Consider the following 21,197-nt stretch of genomic DNA (forward strand, 5'->3'; position numbering starts at 1 on the left):
GAGATTATAGGCATGAGCCACTGCACCCAGCCCGTTTATTCTTTAAAATGCGTGATGAGATTTAGAATTCGAGAGAAAGACCCAGAAAAAGGAGAAAAGGATACATTTTCATTTTTCTTAGGAGCCATGGATATGCTAGATTTGACATAGCTGTCACAGGGAGTTTGCTCTTTAGCACGGGGAAACTACTCCTGGTGTGTCAGAGCACCCTCAAATTGGGCCAGCCAGGGATGGCGGGGGAGGAGGAGTGAACCTGGGGGTGCTGGGTTGGGGTCCAGTTGAAACTCTGCCACTGAATTGCATGCTTTGGACGTGTCACTGAGCCTTTCTGGTCACACCTTGCCTGATGCCTTTTGTCCCTTTCACCCTGATTCTGTGCTTCCATGAGGCCTGTTTAGCATCCCTTGGAAGACCCATGGATTGATTTACCAACCAGGCCTTCAGGCGATCATTCTGCCAGTCCACCTAGTTCACCTCAGGACCTTCTACGATTGCAGTGACAGAGAGGACCTGGTGTGCCAAGGGTGTGCTGCAGACGCATGGGTCCCCTGGCTTCGGAGGATACACAGATCTTTACAAGGATCAGAAGAGACTCAGGCACTTTGGGTTACAGGTGATAGAAAGGAACCTGAAGCATCTGAGACCAGAAGAGGGAGTTTATCATAAAGTGTCAGGATCTCTCCCAAGAACCACACGGCAGGGAGATCCGGGAGGTCATCCAAGTGCCTGGGCCAGAACCTCGAGCCCTACCAACCTAGACAGTTCCTTCCCTCTGCTTCTCTAGGGCTCCCTGGCCTCTCATTTCTGCTTCTCCTGGTGCATCTTGATTCATGTACTCCGTAGGGGTTGAATAGCAACAGTGAATCTCGGTTCCAGATTAATGGAAGGGAAAATCTGATTGCCCCTGCTTGGACAGGGCTCCTGCCCCTACTCTACCCAGCCTGAGCCAGATATCCCTGGACTGGATATAATGTCACTAGGCCACCTCCTAGGTGCGTGGAATCAGGGGTATCTCGGAGAACGGGAGGTTGCGACTGACTTGACACCCCACAGAGTGTTGTGTTAGGATGCAGGTTTGACTGACACCAGACTCCAAATACTAACAGCTTAGACCAGATGGAAGTTTATCTCTCGCCTGTGTGTAATCGTCTGCGTGCAGACAGTCCAGGGATAATACAGCACTCCACAGTGTTTGGGACCCAGGCTCCTTCCAGCTTGTTGCTCTGCTCCTGGGATAGGTACCTTTTACGCATGATTGAAGATGCTCACCACAATCTCCACATTCCAGCCTGGGAAAGAGGGAGGGAGGGGATAGAGAAGACACGTGCCTTCCGTTTAGGGGCACAGTTCTTCTTGCTAAGTTCTCATTAGCCAGACCTCGGTCATACAGCCTTGCTGCAAGAGAGAGATTGGGAAGTGCTGACTTTAGCTAAGTGGTCAAGCATCCAGTCAAAAATTCTACTATCCCACAAGATGGTCAAATAGATATTGGGGGGTAACCTCCTACAACAAGTAATAATGGCCTCACCTCCTGGAAGCTCCGAAAGTTTTTGTCTCTTCTGACTTCTAGCCTTGGGAGCAGGTTATTTACTGCCAAGAGAGAGGTATGGTGGGCATGGGAAGAATATCTACATGGAAACGCTTCCAAAGGTGTGACCAGGAGGAGTTTAGACTAAATGATTTCTAAAATCCGTTTTTATTTTTATGCCACTTCAGGAAGGGCCTGGGGGCCGGGCGCAATGGCTCATGCCTGTAATCCCAGCACTTTGGGAGGCTGAGACAGGCAGATCACTTGAGGTCAGGAGTTCAAGACCAGCCTGGCCAACATGGTGAAAGCCCGTCTCTACTAAAAATACAAAAATTAGCTGGGTGTGGTGGCACACACTTGTAATCTGAGCTATGCAGAAGGCTGAAGCAGGAGAATCGTTTGAACCCAGGAGGCGGAGGTTGCAATGAGCTGAGATCATGCCACTGCACCCCAGCCTGGGTGACAGAGCAAGACTCCTTCTCAAAAAACAAAAAAAAAGAAAGAAAGGAAGACCTGGGGATGATGTGCCTCTTCCTCTATCGTAACTTAGGGCACAGAGAAGGAAGTTCTTGGGACAGATTGCAGAAGTGAATTTGGTAACACAGAGTTCTTTAAAGAATAGATTTCCAGGCCGGGTGCAGTGGCTCACGCCCGTAATCCCAGCATTTTGGGAGGTCAAGGCAGGTGGATCACCTGAGTTCAGGAGTTTGAGACCAGCCTGGCCAACATGGTGAAACCCCGTCTCTACTAAAAAGACAAAAAATTAGCCGGGTGTGGTGGCGGGTGCCAGTAATCCCAGCTACTAGGGAGGCTGAGGCAGGAGAATCACTTGAACCGGGGGGGCAGAGGTTGCAGTGAGCCGAGATCGCGTGATTGCACTCCAGCCTGGGCAACAAGAACGAAACTCCGTCTCAAAAAAAAAAAAAAAAGAATAGAATAGATTTCCAGTGCTGTGATTGTCCTTGTCATAGCCCAGTTCTGCTAAACAAGGGTGAGTTGAAGTTGTCACCTTCAGATTCTAGAGCCGCATATTAAGTCCCTGCCTGGTAACCCCCTCCTGTGGCTGGGCTGAACAGAGTTGCTCAGAGCAGCTAACCCACTAGTGAAGCTGTGGTGGGCATCTGCTGCATGCAGGGCCCTGGGCTGGCTGCTGTGGGGACCCACGGGGGCAGCAGGCTGTGCTCGCTGACCCTCTTCCTCTCAGCCACCAGGCTGACCTCATTTTCCGTTGAGACTTCCTGTTCTCCAGTAATTGCTTGGTGGGGCAAGAGGCTTCAGTTCCAAGTCAGCAAATGGGATCTGAGTCATGATGTATATGGTAAGTGTGCCTCTGCCCTCGGTACCTTCACCAGATCAACACTGGGTGCTGGGCACTGGGGACTGGGCAGGTGAGGAGGGCTGCCAGAGGGGCTGATTCTTACTCATGCAAAAGCATTGATTCTGTGTCTGCTGGGTGTCCGGCAATGTGTGTGCATGTGCACTTGTCAGGATGCGGAAGGCAGAAGGTTGGAAACGACTCTGCAAAGTTAGAGCTCAAAATGTTCTTTGTAGCTTTTGGCCCCAGTGATGCCAAGATGAAGTAGGCTAGTAGGACAGCTGGGAGCAGAAAGAGGCCCCGACTCGGAGTCAACTTGGGATCACACTCTGGCTACAACTAAAATGTGTGACCTTCCATGGTCAAACGTTATTTCTCCCCTTCATATTTTTTTTTTTTTTTTTAAGACAGGGTCTTGCCACTCTGTCGCCCAGGCTGGAGTGCAGTGGTGCCATCATGACTCACCGCAGCCTGGACTTCCTAGGCTCAAACAATCCTCCTGCCTGAGCCTCCTGAGTAGCTGGGACAATTCTCCTATTGTTGTTGTTTTCTCCTATTTTTTTTTTTTTTGTTTGTTTGTTTGAGACGGAGTCTCGCTCTGTGGCCCAGGCTGGAGCGCAGTGGCGCGATCTTGGCTCACTGCAAGCTTTGCCTCCCGGGTTCACACCATTCTCCTGCCTCAGCCTCCCTGAGTAGCTGGGACTACAGGCGCCCGCCACCACGCCCGGCTAATTTTTTGTATTTTTAGTAGAGACAGGGTTTCACTGTGTTAGCCAGGATGGTCTCGATCTCCTGACCTCGTGATCCGCCCGCCTCGGCCTCCCAAAGTGCTGGGATTCCAGGCGTGAGCCACCGCGCCTGGCATTTTCCTCTATTGTTTAAAAAAAAGGGATGATAATGCCTTGCTCAGCTCACAACGATGTACAAAATGGAAAAGAGAATTGGGCCGTGGGCCTTGCAGAGGCCAGCTCTGCGTTTTGCTCATCTCTGTGGCTGCTTGGGCACCCGGTGTAGCACTGTGCACCTGCGGTCATTCTTCCCTGAGCGAGTGTTGCCCAGATTGAATTAAACAATAACCCAGAAAGCACCTGGTCCGCTTTCCATGTTAGAAAACAGAGACCCAGGGAGGGACAGTGACTTGCTTAAGGTCACACAGGCTAGCCGGGAAGATTAAACCTGGACCTGATACGTACTCTGCATTCAGTCAGCATCAGTGTCCTTCTTTTCCCGGTGGCAGCATCAGGACGTAGAACCCAGATCTTTTCCTGTGACGCCTCAGCTCTTGCACCTCACCGCATTGCTGAGTTATTCATAGTTAGCTGAAGTCAGCTAGCTAGTGAGGGCGGCGATGGGATTAGCTAGCAAGAGGACTGTTGCTGACACCCTGTCCACCAAGCTGCCACCGTGCCACGGCTTGGGTACTGTGGCTAAAAGGCAGGAGCTCTGGAGCCAGATCACCTGGGTTTCGCTCCCAGTTCTGCCATTTGCTAGTTGTGTCATCTCATGTAATGCTTCATTTATGTCTCAGTTTTCTCATCTGTAAAGTGAGGACTGCAATTGTATTTGACCTCATGAAGTCGCTGTGAGAATCAGATGAATTAAAATATGTACTTAGAAAAGTGCCAGACAGGTCGTAAGCACATTATTAAGTGTTTGCTATTATTCAAGGGGAACGTTTGGCTTTTATTGCGGTAGTGGTGGCTGCAGAGTTGACGACTGTGGTCAGCCTTCACAAGGACAGCTGTTGGATGATGGTAGAGTTTGTTGTTGCTGAATAGGATAAGATTCCTAAAGACAGTCTAAAGGACCGGGGACTCTAGCGTATAAATTCTTGGAGGGCGGGTGTGCTTGGTAAAGACTCTTAAGGGTTGAGTACAGCGCCATGCAATTGGTAGACAATTGGCAAACAATGACTGCTAGCTCCTAGGGAAGATCCAGACCTTGGATACTCACCCTCCATCCATCCACAGCACACCGAGGGCCCAGAAGGGACACCCTCTCCTACAAGCACATTTCCTGTTAAGCCCCAGCTTCCATTCAAATTTGCTTGCATTGGAAAGTCAACGGAACCCCCAGCACAAAGACGGTGGCTGACTGCCCTAGGACTGGAGCCAGGAAAACTATGTGACAGGGGCTCCTGCCAAGAATGAGGATGTGATTTCCTATCTCCACCCCGCAGCAGGCCCCCAGCCTCCTCTCATCCCCATTCCCCTTCTACCCCCAGTCCTATGGGCCGCAGGTTTTTGCCTGAAAAAGCAATTTGGAGCTGCTCACGCAGGATATCTCCTCCTGACCTACTTCCTGAGTGCTGGGGCAGAGTGCTTGCTCTGCTGAGAAAGGCGGCATTAGCTCAGCACTCCCCCAGCCAAGCATCATACCGGAGCTGACTGTCAATCACTCACTCACAGCCCAGTGGCCACACCTGAGAAGGGTTTTCTCAATGGCTTTCCTATGTCAACACCTGGGCTGAGTCACCCGCCAGGCTCCCGGAGCAGAGCTGAACTTGTTTCTTGGGATATTGCGCTTTCTGTCTTTTCAGTTGTGTGCTTGTTTTTGTAATCTGGTGCAAAGCCACCATTTGCCATGGTCCCGGGAACTCTTTTTGAGATTGTAATTCCAAAGTGTTTCTACTCCAGTCATCCTCCTCCTCGTCATCCCTTACAGAATGCCTACTACGTAGTCAAATATTTTACCTATTATCCCTAATATGCTCCCTACGCTACCTTGCAGGGTGGATCTATCAGGACAGTGCGTCTCAGACTTGGATGTGCCTGTACGTCACCTGGGAATCCTGCTAAAATGCAGATGCTGGTTGAGTAGATCTGGGGGAGGCCTGAGGTTCTGCATTTCCATCAAGCTCCCAGGTTTTAATACCTTGAGTAGCAACATATCAGGAGAAATTTTTTGGTTGCAAGTTACTGAAATGCAATGCGAACTTGTTAAGCAAGAAGCGGAATTTATTACAAGGGTATCTGGTGTCTCACAAAGCCAAAGGACAGGATTGCAGCTGGGCCTCAGGAAGAGTTGAGGCCAGGGATTCAAATGCCAGGAGGAGCCTCTTGGTTTCCCGACTGCTTTCTCCATGCGCTCAATTCAAAGTGTCGTCCCCTCTCCGTCCCTTCCTTTGCTCCACTCTTTCTTCCTTTCCCCTCTGTTCTGCTTAGTGCCAAAGCAACTTGGCCCACAGTCCTGTGAGTTCCATGTCTTCTTCCTTGATTTTGGGGGTGCACATCTTCCAGTGACTCCCTAAGAAAGTGAGCAAAGGAAGGAAAACTGTTGTGAACTAACTTACCTAAACCGTCTTCCCTCAGTTGCTAGTGGGTTGAGTATAGAATTGCAGCTTCTAGTGTGGCTGCTGTGACAGCCAGGGCCATTTCACTCCTCGTCCTCTGGAGCTCATGTCTGGAAGTTGTTAGATTCTCTCTGACCTCCAGTTCCAAAAGTTGACAATGATGTGGCTTGGGGTGAGCTGTTCCTCATTCATTATACAGGAAACTTGGTGAGTCCTTTAGACCCCTAAATTGATGCTTTCTGCTCTAGGAAAAAATCTGAATTGTTTATTTAATAATTTTATCCTTTCTCTTTTCTTCGTTCAACCCATCTTGAACTCTCAGTGTTAGGACATTGGATCTTCGATGTGATCCTTTAATTTTGTCTTTTGTATCTAATTTTTTATCTCTTTATCTTTTTGTTTTACTTGCTATGAGATTTTATAAACGTTTTTCTAGCTTAAGTTGAATTTTGAATTTCTATATTTTTAATGTCATATTTTTAGTTTCCGAGTTATCTTTTCTTTGATCTCTGAATATTCCTTTTTGAAATAGAACATTGGCTGGGCAAGGTGGCTCATGCCTGTAATCCCAGCACTTTGGGAGGCTTAGACAGGCAGATTGCTTGAGGCCAGGAGTTCTAGACAAGCCTGGGCAACATAGCAAGCCCCCATCTCTATTAATAATTTTTAAAAATAATAAATAAACTAAAATAGGACCCAATTATTATTTCATTGATGGAATAGCTTCTCTTTTTTCTCTGGAGATATTATTATTCTTTTCCGTTTTTGTACTTTTCTTCTGCTCCCTACATTCTCTCTCTCTCTCCTCTCTTATTTCTTTATTTTGGTTTCCATCTTTCGTGTAGGCTTTCTGTGTATGTTAAAGAGTGAGGCACCAAAAAGCTTACTGGAAGGGGAACTAAGTTGTGAAGGACAGAGTGCACCTTTTCATTTCACCTGTTGAATCTTTTGAGTTCTGAACCGTATTAATATAAAACCCATTCAAAAAACAAAACCCAAAACCCCTCATCTTCAAGGTGATGTTAAGCTTTACGTGCCTGGGGAGGGCTCGTCCGCTGGGGAACTTCACTGCAGAAAGGTAGAGTGGGTGTTAGCTTCTTTGCTGAGTGGACTCCAGATGTCAGTGTTTTAATGTTGCCTCTCTAGGTTATGTCATCTTTCTAATTTTTTATTTTTGTCTTGCTCTGTCTCTCTGGCTGGAGTGCAGTGGTGCAGTCATAGCCCACTGCAGCTTTGAACTCCTGGGCTCAAGCAATCCTCCAGCCTCAGCCTCCCAAATAGCTGGGACTACAGGCACATCCACTATTCCCAGCCCCAAGGTAGTCTTTGCTGATAGTCATTGTCTAGACTTCTGCCTGGGGATAGGTGTTGGGGGAGGGTATAAGCCTAGCTGCCAGGTTTCGGGAATGAAAGTGGGAGGACAGCTGGGTATCCCACCCAGTGTTCTGAATGCAGATTTTCAGCAGATGCCTCAGCCCTCTCCCCATTACACACAGCTGAGCCTCTAGAGTAGCGTATCTATGGGGAAGGAGCAGTTTTCAAACTTCCGTTCTCTCAGGGACATGTACATGGTCTTGCCGTGCATGAGTAGTCCACATTTCACACGGCACGTGTCTCGCTCTGGGAGTTCAGACATCCAAACTGGCCTGTATGCTTCAGTGAGGAGAACCCACTGATCACACACCTGAGTGCTGAGGCAATGTCAGATTTCTGTGAAAATCCTAAACACATATTCTTGCTTCCTGTACTTACTGGCGCTAGTAACAGTTTGTGGACCTAAACCAGTTCCTGGACCACACTGCAAGAGCACTGCTCTGGAAAAGAACAAACCTCTGGTCCCTTGCCTTGGGGAGGGTCTGTCAACAGGCTTTGAGGAGGTGGTGAAGGAATCGTGAGGGTCGAACTGCTCTGTAAATAGACTTTCAGCCTGTCCTCCATCTCAGGTCTATACCTCGCTCCTACCTCCCTTGCACCTGTGTCTCCACCTCCAGTGCCTTCCTGGATTCCTCATATCCTGTTGGTTCCCTCCCGCAAGCATCAGGCTGTGGCTTTTTTTGCTGCTGTTGTTGTTGACACTGAGTCTTACTCTATCGCCCAGGCTGGAGTGCAATGGAGCCATCTCAGCTCACTGCAACCTCCGCCTCCCAGGTTCAAGTGATTTTTGTGCCTCAGCCTCCTGAGTAGCTGGGATTACAGGTACCCACCACCACACCCGGCTAATTTTTGTATTTTTAGTAGAGACGGGGTTTCACCATGTTGGCCAGGCTGGTTTCAAACTCCTGACCTCAAGTGATCTGCCCACCTCAGCCTCCCAAAGTGCTGGGGTTACAGGTGTGAGCCACCGCGCCCAGCCAGGCTGTGGCCTCTATTGCTCGGCCAAGACATTCATTTACTAATCCTTGTTCCACTTATTTCCTCTTCCAGTCTTTTTTGTCCTCACAGCTTATACTTTAAAAAATCCCTTTACTATTGTTAAAATAGCAATACTTCCCAAATTGGTCCACAGATTTAACGCAGTTCCCATCAAAACCCCAGCAGACTTTGCAGAGCTGATCCTAAAACTGTACGGAATTTCAAGGAACCCAGAATGGCTCAAATGATCTTGAAAAAGAAGGCTGCAGGACTCACATGTCCCAGCTGGAAAACTTACTATGAAGCTACAGTAATCAAGACAGTGTGATGCTGGTGTAAGGACAGACGTATAGACCAAATCTCTGACGATTCAGTGGGGGAAAGAAGTCTTTTTGGCCGGGTGCAGTGACTCATGCCTGGAGTCCCAGCACTTTGGGAGGCTGAGGCAGGCAGATCACCTGAGGTCAGGAGTTCAAGACCAGACTGGCCAAGATGGCAAAACCCCGTCTCTATGAAAAATACAAAAATTAGCCAGGTGTGGTGGTGCATGCCTATAGTCCCAGCTACTCAGGGGGCTGAGGCAGGAGGATTGAGACAGGAGAATCGCTTGAACCTGGGAGGCAGAGGTTGCAGTGAGCCGAGATCACACCACTACACTCCAGCCTGGGTGACAGAGTGAGACTCCGTCTCAAAAAAAAAAAGAAGTCTGAAAAAAAAAAAAAGAGTCTTTTCAACAAGTGGTGCCAGAACAACTGGATGTCCACATCGAAAAGAATAAAGTTGGACTCCTACCTCATACCATGTGCAAAAATTAATTCAAAATGGATCACAGACTTAAACGTAAAAGCTAAAATCTAAAATTCTTAGAGGAAAATATAAGTAAACCTTCATGCAGCAAAGCCGTCTTAGCCATGACACCAAAAGCACAGTAACAAAGGAAAAATAAATTGGGCTTCATGAATATTAAAAAATTTTGTGTTTCAAATGACACCATCAAGGAAGTGAAAAGAGAATCCAGATAATGGGAGAAATATTTACAAATCATGTATCTTATAAGGGACTTGTATACAGAATACATAAAGCACTCTTACAACTTTATAATAAAAAGACAAATAATCACATTTTAAAATGGGCAAATGAACTGAATAAACATTTTTCCAAAGAAAATACACAAATGGCCAATAAGCACATGAAAAGATGTTGAACATCATCAGCCAGCAAGAAAATATAAACTCAAAACCGCAGTGAGGCCCAGTGTGGTGGCTCGTGCCTGAAATCCTAGCACTTGGGGAGGTGGAGGCAGAAGGATTACTTGAGCCCAGTTGTTCAAGACCAACTTGGGTGACATAGTGAGATCTCATCTCTACAAAAAAGTTAAAAATTAGCTGGGCGTGGTGGCATGTGCCTGTAGCTCTAACTAGTCAAGAGGTTGAGGTGGGAGGATCACTTGAGCCCAGGAGGTCCAGGCTTCAGTGAGCCATGATTGTACCACTGCACTCCAGCCTGGGCAACAGAGTGAGACCCCGTCTCAAAAAACAAAACAAAACCCACAACAAGACAGCACTCGACGCTTATTAGGAGACTGTTATTTTAAGAAACCAGATAATAACAAGTAGTGGTACGGATGCGGAGAAACTGGAATCTCCTACGTTACTGGCTGGAATGCAAAATGATGCCGCCACTTTGGAAAACAGTCTGGCCGTTCCTCAAAAAGCCGATCGCGGAGGTACTGTATGACCCAGCAATTAACTCCACTCCTAGGTATATCCATTCACACGACGAATGAATGTGCAGAGCAGCATTATTTATAAAAGTAAAAAAATGGAAACAACTCAGATTCCTATAAGCAAAATGTATATCCAATGAAATATTTATTCAGTGATAAAAAGAAAGGAAGTACTGAAACATGCTACAGCATGAACTTTGAAAACATTACGCTAAATGAACATCACAAAGGACCACATGGTATGTGATCCCACTGATAGGAGCTCTCCCGAATCTATGCAGACAGAAAGCAGGTTGGTGGTTGCCGAGGCGGGGGCTGGGGAGAAGGCAGGGATGAGCACTGGGCTTCTTTTGGGGATGATGAAAATGTTCTAGAATTGATTGTGATGATGCTTGCACAACTCTGTGAGTACTAAAAGCCACTGAACAGTACGGTTTAAATAGGTGAACTGTGTGGCGTGTGAATTATGGCTCAGTAAAGCTGCTCTGGTGGAGTTTCTGGTCAACCCTCCGGGTCTGACTGCCGTTCTCCAGTGTCATCACTGCTGAGTGTGGAGGCCTCCAGTGTACCGTATGCATGGGCTCCTCAATCAAAACCAGATAGGACATCGCATCTGAAGTGACACATCTGTTCTTAATTGAATGGTTATAATTAAGGGACTGCTACTGGCTTCATCTGGGGATGTCAGTACCTTACAATGGTGTTTATCAAGTCAGACAGATAAATAAACTGGGTCAGACTCTACTCCCTTATTCCCACGGAGATCATTTTATTTCATTTATTTATTTTTTTTGACACAGAATTGCACTCTATTGCTCACGCTGATCTTGGCTCACTGCAACCCTGGCGTGATCTTGGCTCCCTGCAACCTCCGCCTCCCAGGTTCAAGTGATTCTCCTGCCTCGGCCTCACAAGTAGCTGAGATTACAGGCACCTGCCACCACACCCAGATGATTTTTTTTTTTTTGTATTTTTAGTAGAGATGGGGTTTCGCCATGTTGGCCAGGCTGGTCTAGAATGAACTCCTGGTCTCAAGTGATCTGCCCACCTCGGCCTCCCAAAGCGCTAGGATTACAGGCATAAGCCACTGCACCTGGCTATTTGGTTTTTTTTTTAAGTTAATTTTTAAAAAGATATATTTTTAAATTCATGGTAAATAATACAAAAAGCACCTACTTAGTTCCATGCATTCTAAATGAGGATGCAAACCCAGTTCATGCATTTATTCAACAAATACTGAGCATTCTGAATACGCTGGCTTCTCTGCCAGATTCTGCAAATGCAGCAGAGAGCAAATCACAGGGAGGAGAGAGCTAAATAATAAGTTTTCTGGTCAAGGTGGACCTACCTTTCAAAGGACGGACAGAGATCTCCCTACCAAAGGAATTGGGAGTGTTTGAACTACTGAGAGTTCAGATAAATTTCTACATATCTCGTTTTCACCCTTTGAAACCTTAAAATTGATTTTTTAAAATTATGTAAATACTAGAACAACCCTAACAAATAGAAAAAAAGAAATTTACAACAATTCTGGGCCAGGCATGGTGGCTCATGCTTGTAATCCGAGCACTGTGGGAGGCCGAGGTGGGAGGATAGCCTGAGCTCGGGAGGTCAGCGCTGCAGTGAGCTATGATCACGCCATGCACTCCAGCCTGGGCAGCAGAGGGAGACTATCTCAAAACATACACACACACACACACACACACACACACCCCAAAAAAAATTTGCCACTCACCTTGCCTTCTATCTAATTTCAAATTGTTTCTCCACTCCACCCATTTTTAATTTAATTTTGTTTTATTCTTTCTTTGTTTTTTGAGATGGAGTCTCCCTCTGTTGCCCAGGCTGGAGTGCAGTGGCATGATCTCAGCTTACTACAACCTCCACCCCTCGGGTTCAAGTGATTCTCCCGCCTCAGCCTCCTGAGTAGCTGGGACTACAGGCCGGCATCACCCATGCCCGGCTAACGTTTTTTGTATTTTAGCAGAGATGGGGTTTCACCATGTTGCCCAGGCTGGTCTCGAACTCCTGAGCTCAGGCAATCTGCCCACCTTGGCCTCCCAAAGTGCTGGGATTACAGGCCTAAGCCACTACACCTGGCCTCCACCCATTTTGTAAAGCCTCTAGCTCCATTTCCCTCGTTATCTTGACCACCTTTTCCCCTCATAGCCTTGATCACCTTCACTGCATGGCTCCCAGAAGGACCCAGCTGCAAGGACCTCCCAAGATCGCTGAGAAATTTAGGCCTGAGGAATCGAAGCTTGGAGGTAGCCAAGACCCCCCAGTGGCTCGGGCGTTCGGAAGGAGTAAAGGAGGAAATGTGAATCTCAGTGCCAATTTGCTTCTGGGCACATTCCTCAGACTCAGAAACCAGGCAGGGGAGGGCTGAGTATCAGGACCCTGGCAGCCGGGCAGAAGGAGGTGGACTGGCCCAGAACTGCGCAAACCTTGGTATCAGAGCTATCCTGAGAGCACGGCTGCTCCTGTGCCCAGAGACGGACAATGTGAACACTGGCGCCATGGTGAGTCAGTGGGGGCATCTCGGGGAGGAATGTGGGCCCCCCTGGGCATGCTGGGGTGCAGGTCTGACCAAGCTGAGGAGGAGAGGCGGTAGGCCAAGTGCAGTGGTGGGGCTGGAAGGGCCCCCACACTTCCAGACTTGCTGGGACCGAGTGGTCCTGATCTCCCAGCTCTACTGAGGCAAGTCAGGGTTCAAATCCCAATGAGGCCATCAACATGCGTGGTATCCCGACAAGTCTCTTAACCTCTCTGAGTTGTTTTCTCGCCAGTAAATGGGGGGCTAATCCCTCCTTGCAGGACGTTTGCAGAGATCATGTCGTGAAGTCTCACACGGCTCCGCTGCCCAATGCGTGATGGTTTGCACTGTAGCTAGGACACTCCCCTTTTCTCGGGGGCTATGACCCCCACTAAATGTCTAAGATTTAGCTTTGTTATTCTCATTTCTTATCCACTAACAAATTAACTGGAGCAGGGGGAGGAATACTTTTTTTTTTTTTTTTTTGAGACGGAGTCTCGCTCGTGTCCCCCAGGCTGGAGTGCAGTGGTGCAATCTCGGCTCACTGCAACCTCCGCCTCCCGGGTTCGAGTGATTCTCCTGCCTCAGGCCCCGCCGAGTAGCTGAGATTACAGGCGCCCGCCACCACACCTGGCTATTTTTTTGGTATTTTTAATAGAGATGGGGTTTCACCATATTGGCCTGGAATACTTTCTAAATTTGTGCTTTATTTATTTCAGTATTTCTCTCTTTTTCGGCTGGTACAAGAAATACATCCTTGTAACAAAAATACAAGCATTGTAGGCCAGGCGTGGTGGCTCATGCCTGTAATCCCAGCACTTTGGGAAGCCAAGGTGGGTGGATCACTGGAGCCCAGGAGTTGGAGACCAGCCTGGCCAACATGGTGAAACTCCGTCTTTACCAAAAATGTGAAAATTAGCCAGGTGTGGTGGTGCACACCTGTGTTCCCAGGTACTTGGGAAGCTGAGGTGGGAGGATGGCTAGAGCCCGGGAAGTCGAGGCTGCAGTGAACCGTGACTGTGCCACTGTACTGCAGCCTGGGTGACAAACAAAGACCCTGTCTCAAAAAAAAAGTTAAAACTAAAATGTTGTAGAAAATAATAATAAACAGGATTTTAAATTTTCCTTAATTCTATCGGCCAAAGATAATTGCTATTAACAGTTTGATGTCTATCAGGTGTCCCTCAAATGACTCTAATTAGGTTCAGTTGACGACCATGTTTTAAATGTCTCCCTCCCTTTCTCCTCATTTCTCACAGCCCAAGCTGAGTCATGGGTGAGCTCCTTCGAAAGTGGCCTGTGGCCAGGTCCACAGCACTCACACCTTAGACATAGCCCTGTCTGGTAAGATGGGCAAGCTCGGGCAGCCCTCTCCAGTCCTCTCTGGAATCCACTGCCAGTTTCCTCCCTCTGGGCAGAGGAAGGGCAAGGAGGAGGGTGGAGGCGGAACGGAGCTGTGGACACAGCTACCTGCTCAAAGTAGATCCGCACTTAGCCCCTGGGGAAGTGAGTGAAAACACCTGTGAAGGAGCCAAGCATGGAAACATCCTCGCACATACCAGAAACAGGGTGTTGGCAAAGTGCTGTCTGTACATATCTACACACACACACACACAGAGATTATACACGATGTGTGTGTGAACAGCTCTTCCCTTTCCCACCTGTTAACAAGCTCATCTCCTTAGAGGAAAGTTATCTGCAGATGCTTATGTTTATATATGAGAGACCAAGCTTTCTCCTCAGGGGACCTCCTACCTACACAAATGAGCCCAGAGTTACAAAGAAAAATCCTACTAGAGATAATAAATGGTCCTTTATACCAGAAGGGTCCGGCATTATACTAGAGGGCTTCAACAAGGCAAAGGCCTCTGGCCCCCCTGGCCTTTAATAGCCCAGCATTCCCCGAAAGCAACAATGCCCCAGACCCTCCACACCTTCAGCGCAGAGTTGGTTGTCCTGCAAAGGTGCAGCCTCCCGCGACACTTCTTGGTGTTCATTGTTAGTGGTAACTCCCACTAATACATTCGCCTCTTCGGCTTCTAAGATTCTATCTCCTCCATGAAATGTTCTTGGCCAGTGGCAAGAGAAGTAGAAATTTCACTTGGCTTTACTTTGCCTCAAGGTACAATGTCTTCAAGGCTTCTTCAATTTGTCATATACAAGGAACAGCTCCTTGGTTTTATGTCACATGAATAATATGTGCTGCCTTTATTCTTTGATTTGTCTGATCTATTTTCACTTGTGTGTTCCTTATAATCTTTAAGTCTGTCCATGTCAGACTATGTTCTCCTGTGTCCCCATGCTCTTAGTACAACCCTTAGTATCCTGGGCAAACAGTGGAAATCTCACAAGCCCGTCTATAAGAAACTTATAATAATAGCTACACTAAGATTTATTGAGTACCACACACTCTTATAAGTACTTTACGTGCGTTAACCCATGTCGTGCTCAGAGCCACCCTGTCAGGAAGGTACCGTTATCATTTTCATGCTACACGTGAGGAAACTGAGGCACAGAAAGGTGAACTGACTTGCACAAGGTCACACAGATGGTGGAACCAGACATCACCCAGAAACCCACAACCTACAACCGCTGACCATTTAGTGTCTCGCCTTCTATTTTTCCCCTTTGTATATAAAGGCATTTTGTTTTATTTTAGAAAACTGGGATCATAATTGTACTTAATAGGTGTGTTATTCAGTTTAGGGTATAAATTTGTAATAGTTGTGACATGACTTTTAAAAAGTTTTTCATGTGACAGAAGTTTAACTTTTTTTTATGTTCATTAATCTTTTCCACTGTGAATTCTGCCTTTTTGTTTTTGTTTTTTGAGACGGGGTCTCACTCTCATCGTCCAGTCTGGAGTGCAGTGGTACAATAACAGTTCACTGCAACCTTGACTTCCTGGGCTCAAGTGATCCTCCCACCTCAGCCTCCCGTAGCTGGGACTACAGGCACATGCCATCACGCCCGGCTAATGTTTTGTATTTTTGGTAGAGACAGGATTTTGCCATGTTCCCCAGGCCGATCTCCAACTTCTGGCCTCCAGGGATGCCCCTGCTTCAACCTCCCGAAGTGCTGGGATTATAGGTGTGAGCTACCGCACCCAGCTTGCCACTTTTTTATATTTGGAAAATTTTTCTCCATTGAGTCACTCTCTTGTCTTTGGTTTTATTGTTTGTTTCTTTCTTTTTAAACTTTATTTTTTTTAGAGTAGTTTTAGATTCACAGCAAAACTCACAGCAAAATTAGGAGGAAGGTAGAGAGACCCCCATATGCCTCCTGTCCCTACGTATGCACAGCCGCCCCCATTATCAATGTCCCCAGCAGAGGGGTCCATTTGTTGCAGCTAATGTGGCTGCATCGACACATCGTTACCACGCAACATCTACAGTTTACGTTAGAGTTCACTCCTGGTATGTTGTGCATTCTACAGTTTTGGACAAACGCATAACGGCATGTTTCCACCGTCATGCTATTCTACAGAGTATTTTCATTGTTGGCTTCCAAGTTTTGGCAATTATGTATAAAGCTTCCATAAACATCCATGTGCAGATTTTTGTGTGAACATAAGTTTTCAGTTCATTTGGGAAAATCCCAAGGAGCGTGGTTGCTGGATCGTATGGAAGAGTATGTTGAATTTTGAAAGAAATTGCCAAACTGTGTTCCAACGTGGCTGTAGCATTTCGCATTCCCACCGGCAATGAACAAGGATGTCATTCCACATCCTTGTCAGCATTTGGTATCGTCGGTGTTCTGGATTTTGGCCATTCTCATCAAATTGTTGTTTTAATATGCACTTTCCTGATGGCATATCATGTGGACATCTTTTTATATACTTACTTGCCATTTTACGTCTTCATTGATGAGGTGTCTGTGAAGAGGTCTTTGGCCCATTTTTTCAAATCAGGTTCATATTCTGATTGTTGAATTTTAAAAGTTTAAGAATTTACATATTTTAGATAACTGTCCTTTATCAGAAGTTTTGTTTTGTTTTGTTTTCCCGAGACGGAGTCTTGCTCTTGTCCCCGAGGCTGGAGTGCAGTGGCACAATCTCGGCTCACCGCAACCTCTGCCTCCCGGGTTCAAGCGATTCTCCTGCCTCAGCCTCCCGTGTAGCTGGGATTACAGGTATGCACCACCTCGCCTGGCTAATTTTGTATTTTTAGTAGAGACAGGGTTTCTCCATGTTGACCAAGGCTGCTCTCGAACTCCCGACCTTGGGTGATCCACCTGCCTTGGCCTCCCAAAGTGCTGGGATTACAGGTGTGAGCCACCACGCCTGGCCAGTATTTTTTGCAAATATTTTCTCCCAGTCTGTGGCTTATCTTCTGATTCTCTTGACATTGTCTTTTACCGAGCAGAGGCTTTTGATTTAATAAAGTCCAGTTTATCAATTATTTCTTTCATGAATTGTGCATTTAGTGTTGTATATAAAAAGTCATTGTCATGACGTAACAACCTAGGATGGAAATCCTATGTCATCCTATCCTATGTTATGTTATGTCATCTAGATTTTCTCCTGTTACTGTCTCGGAATTTTATAGCTTTGCGTTTTACATGTAGGTCTATGATTCATTTTGAGGTAACTTTTGTGAAGAGTGTAGGTCTGTGTCCAGATTCTCTTTTTTTCTTTTTGCGTGTGGATGTCCAGTTATTGCAGCACAGTTAGTTGGAAAGAGTATCCTTGCTCTATTTTGTTATCTTTGCTCTTTTGTCAAAGGTCAGTTGACTCTATTTATGTGGGTCTATTTCTGGACTCTATATTCTGCTCCATTGATCTACTTGTCTACCCTTTTGATAATATCACACTGTGTTGATTACTGTAGCTTTGTATTAAGTAAGTCTTGAAGTTGGGGAGTGTCAGTCCTCTGACTTTATGTTTTTCCTTTAATATTGAGTTGACTATTCTGCATCTTTTGCCCCTCCGTGTAAACTTTAGAATTGGTTTGTTGATATCTACAAAATAACGTGCTGGGATTTTGATTGGGATTGCACTGAATCTGTAGATCAAGTTAGGAAGAAGTGATGTCTTGACAGTATTGAGTCTTTCTATTCATGAACATGGAATATCTCTCTATTTATTCCATTGTTTTCTTTCTTTCTTTTTCTTCTTTTTGTTTTTATTTTATTTTTTTTAAAATTGAGACAGGATCTTGCTATGTTGCCCAGGGCGGTCATGAACTCCTGGACTCAAGTGATCCACCTACCTTGGCCTCCCAAAGTGTTGGAATTATAGTTGTGAACCGCAGCACCCAGCCCAGTTCTTTGATTTCTTTCATCAGAGTTTTGTAGTTTTCCTCATATAGATCTTGTAAATATTTTGTTAGATTTATATGTAAGTAGTTCATTTTTATTGATATATAATATCAGTACCTATTTATGGAGTACATGAGTAGTTGATTTTTTGAGCACTAATGTAAATGGCATTGTGTTTTTAATTTCAGATTCCACTTATTCATTCATGATATATAGGAAAACAATTGACTTTTGTATATTAACCTTGTATCCTACAACCTTGTAATAATTGCTTATTAGTTTCAGGGATTTTATTTATTATTTTAGATTTTCTGTATTATTTTAGATTTTCTACATAGACGATCTTGTCATCTGTGAACAAAGACAATTTTGTTTCTTTCTTCCCAATCTGTATACATTTTTTCCTCATCTTATTGCATGAGCTAGGAGTTCCCGTATGATGTTGAAAGGAAGTGGTGAGAGGGGAGATCTTGCCTTGTTCCCCGTCTTAGTGGTAAAGCTCTTAGTTTCTCACCATTAAGTGTGATGTTAGCTATAGGTTTTTTTGTAGACATTCTTTATGAAGTTGAGGAAGTTTCCCTCTATTGTTTCTTTTTTACTTTTATTTAAGCTATTTGAAATTTATTTGATAACTAATTTGCCCCCTTCCCTGATAAGTTTGTGATTCTTCTTTCTTCTTTCTTTTTTCTTCTTTCTTCTTCTTCTTCTTCTTTCTTCTTCTTTCTTCTTCTTTCTTCTTCTTTCTTATTCCTCCTCCTCCTCCTTCTTCTTTCTTTCTTCCTCTTATGCTTCCACTTCCTCCTCCTCCTCCTCCTTGTCCTCTTCCTCCTCCTCCTTCTGCTCCTCCTTCTTTTTGAGACAGGGTCTCACTCTGTCATCTAGGCTGGAGTGCAGTGGCACAATCACGGTTCACTGCAGCCTCAACCTCCTGGGCTCAAGCGCTCCTCCCACCTCAGCCTCTTGAGTAGCTAGGACTGCAGATGTGCACCACCACGCCTGGCCAATTTTACTTTTTGTTGAGACAGGGTTTTGCCCTATTGCCCAGGCTAGTCTCAAACTCCTGGGCTTAAGCGATCCTCCTACCTCAGCTTCCCACAGTGCTGGGAAGCTGTGATGCATGAGCCACTGCGCCCTGCCTGTGATGCTTCTTTAACACTCATTGGGTTTTAAGATCTGTTTCAAAGTTGACTGGGTAGTAAATGTTGACGTATCTCAGGGAAATTCTTGCCTTCTTATTCTTTTCTGCCCCTAAGAGTTCTTAGTAATTGTGCCTTAATATTTTACCAAATAAACAATATAGTCATTACACCAAGTCAGTATGGCAGTAAACCTAATACATTGAGAATGGTTCCTATATTTAACATAGATTTCTGGATTTTTTTTCCATTAAAAATATCTTCTTTCCTACTATATTTATAACATCTGTATCAACTCTACTTTTGTCCATTCATTTTTTTCCCTTTTTTTTTTTCTTGATTGCATTTTTAGGGAAAGAATTTATTTTACTTTTCTTTAAAAAAAATCCATTCCATAGTTTTGTTTACTCAATCTACTGATATCCTTGTAACTCACAAATTTCTGTAATTATCTTAATTTTGTTCTTCTTTGCTATTTTCCTAAGGTGTGTTTAATTGTTCTTTTCATAACTTTTCTGAGGCGAATTTCAGTTTGCTTATTTTCACTATTTTTTATAATGACAGTATTTATCCCTGAACAGAGCTTGAACTTGGACTACATTCCTTAGTATGCTCTGGTTCTTACAACTAACCAAATAATCCATAGTTGAATATTATTATTATCTTTTTTGAGATGGAGTTTCGCTCTTGATGCCCAGGCTGGAGTGCAATGGCATGATCTTGGCTCACTGCAACCTCCGCCTCCTGGGTTCAAGCGATTCTCCTGCCTCAGCCTCCCAAGTAGCTGGATTGCAGGCATGCGCCACCTCGCCCAGTTAATTTTATATTTTCGGTAGAGACAGGGTTTCACCATGTTGGCCAGGCTGGTCTTGAACTCCTGACCTCACGTGATCCCCCCGCCTCGACTTCCCAAAGTGCTGGGACTACAGGAGTGAGCCACTGTGCCCGGCCAGAGAAGCTAGTTATTCTGTTTCTTCATAATCTGTGTCCAATATCTTTCTTCTTTTGTTCAACACCTTTTTGTTGGATATTCACAAGAATGTACCATGACGGGTCCACTCTGGACCCCTCCAGCAATGATAACTCCTTCGTGTTATCTAGCAGACACCGAACTACTTTAAATAACGTTTCCTACGGTTGTCCCAGCGACCCAGCGAGGTAGGAACTATCTTTTACCCCATTTTGCACTTGGGGACACAATGGCTCAGACAACTTAACTTGTCCGAGGTCACCTAGCTAGCAGGTAGAAAAGCCAGACTTGACCCCATTCGACTTCAAAGTTCCCATTTTTCATCTGTCACCGATTAATGGAAAGTTCACCAAGAATGCAAACAAGATATGCGTTTGGCTACAGCCTGGTGGCTGGGGCTCCAGGCCTTCAGGCTAAAGGAACAGTTGGAAGGATGAGCAGAGCAGGAGGGGCAAGGGGGTGACCTGGAAAAAATGCCGGGGGGCCCTCTGTTTGCTCAAAATTGACTAGTTAAGTCACATACCATACCTGCCACTGGCCACTTTGCTCTTTCAGAAGGTTTTCCTGTGCAAACGAGGCCCAGAACCTGGGAAATATCTCTGAAGAAACACCCTTGGCCCTCGCAGCCAACTCCCACAAGGCCTGGCAGCACCCCCAGCCCAGCTGCACGATAAGATAAGACGTGCCCAAGGGACCTGGGGAGAGAAGCCAGACTGGTGACACTGCGCTGCTCCCTCCGTGACATCTGTTCACAGCAGACACTGTCCCTCCAGGCACCCGGAGCTCAGTCAAAAGGCCTCTGGTTTTAAGACCAGCTCTGTGGAACTCCTCTAGCACTGCCCATCCGGAGGGCTTCTGCACTCAGAATTGCCCCCAACCCTCGGACCAACAGAGCAGGTGCGTCAGCACTCAGGCCTCGGCAGCAGGTGGTGGTAGTCATGACTAGGAGAAAGGACCTTGCATCAGGAGAGCGCACAGCCCCAGGTTGTTGATGTGTGTGCACAGCCCCAGGTTGTTGATGTGGGCATGAGTGGCAGGGCTATTTCTGCCCAGCTAAGTGCTGTCAGCAAGCAGAAGGTGAGG

General features: G+C 46.0%; 1 protein-coding gene across 2 annotated transcripts in view; it reads left to right on the forward strand.

Moving 5' to 3' along the window:
* Positions 1-21,197, forward strand: part of NINJ2 (ninjurin 2) — a 96,956-nt gene that overhangs the window by 50,523 nt on the left and 25,236 nt on the right. Inside the window, exon 1 of one of the 2 annotated variants that reach the window (XM_025402182.1) lies at positions 2,779-2,846. The exons of the other annotated variant lie outside the window; for it this stretch is intronic. Within the exon in view, the coding sequence (XP_025257967.1) occupies positions 2,835-2,846 (12 nt within the window). The 5' untranslated portion in view covers positions 2,779-2,834. Of the gene's footprint in view, positions 1-2,778; positions 2,847-21,197 lie in introns of those variants that run through there. 2 annotated transcript variants of the gene reach the window in all.

The sequence above is a fragment of the Theropithecus gelada genome, chromosome 11 (assembly GCF_003255815.1).
Source record: "Theropithecus gelada isolate Dixy chromosome 11, Tgel_1.0, whole genome shotgun sequence".
In the NCBI taxonomy this organism is placed as follows: domain Eukaryota; kingdom Metazoa; phylum Chordata; class Mammalia; order Primates; family Cercopithecidae; genus Theropithecus; species Theropithecus gelada.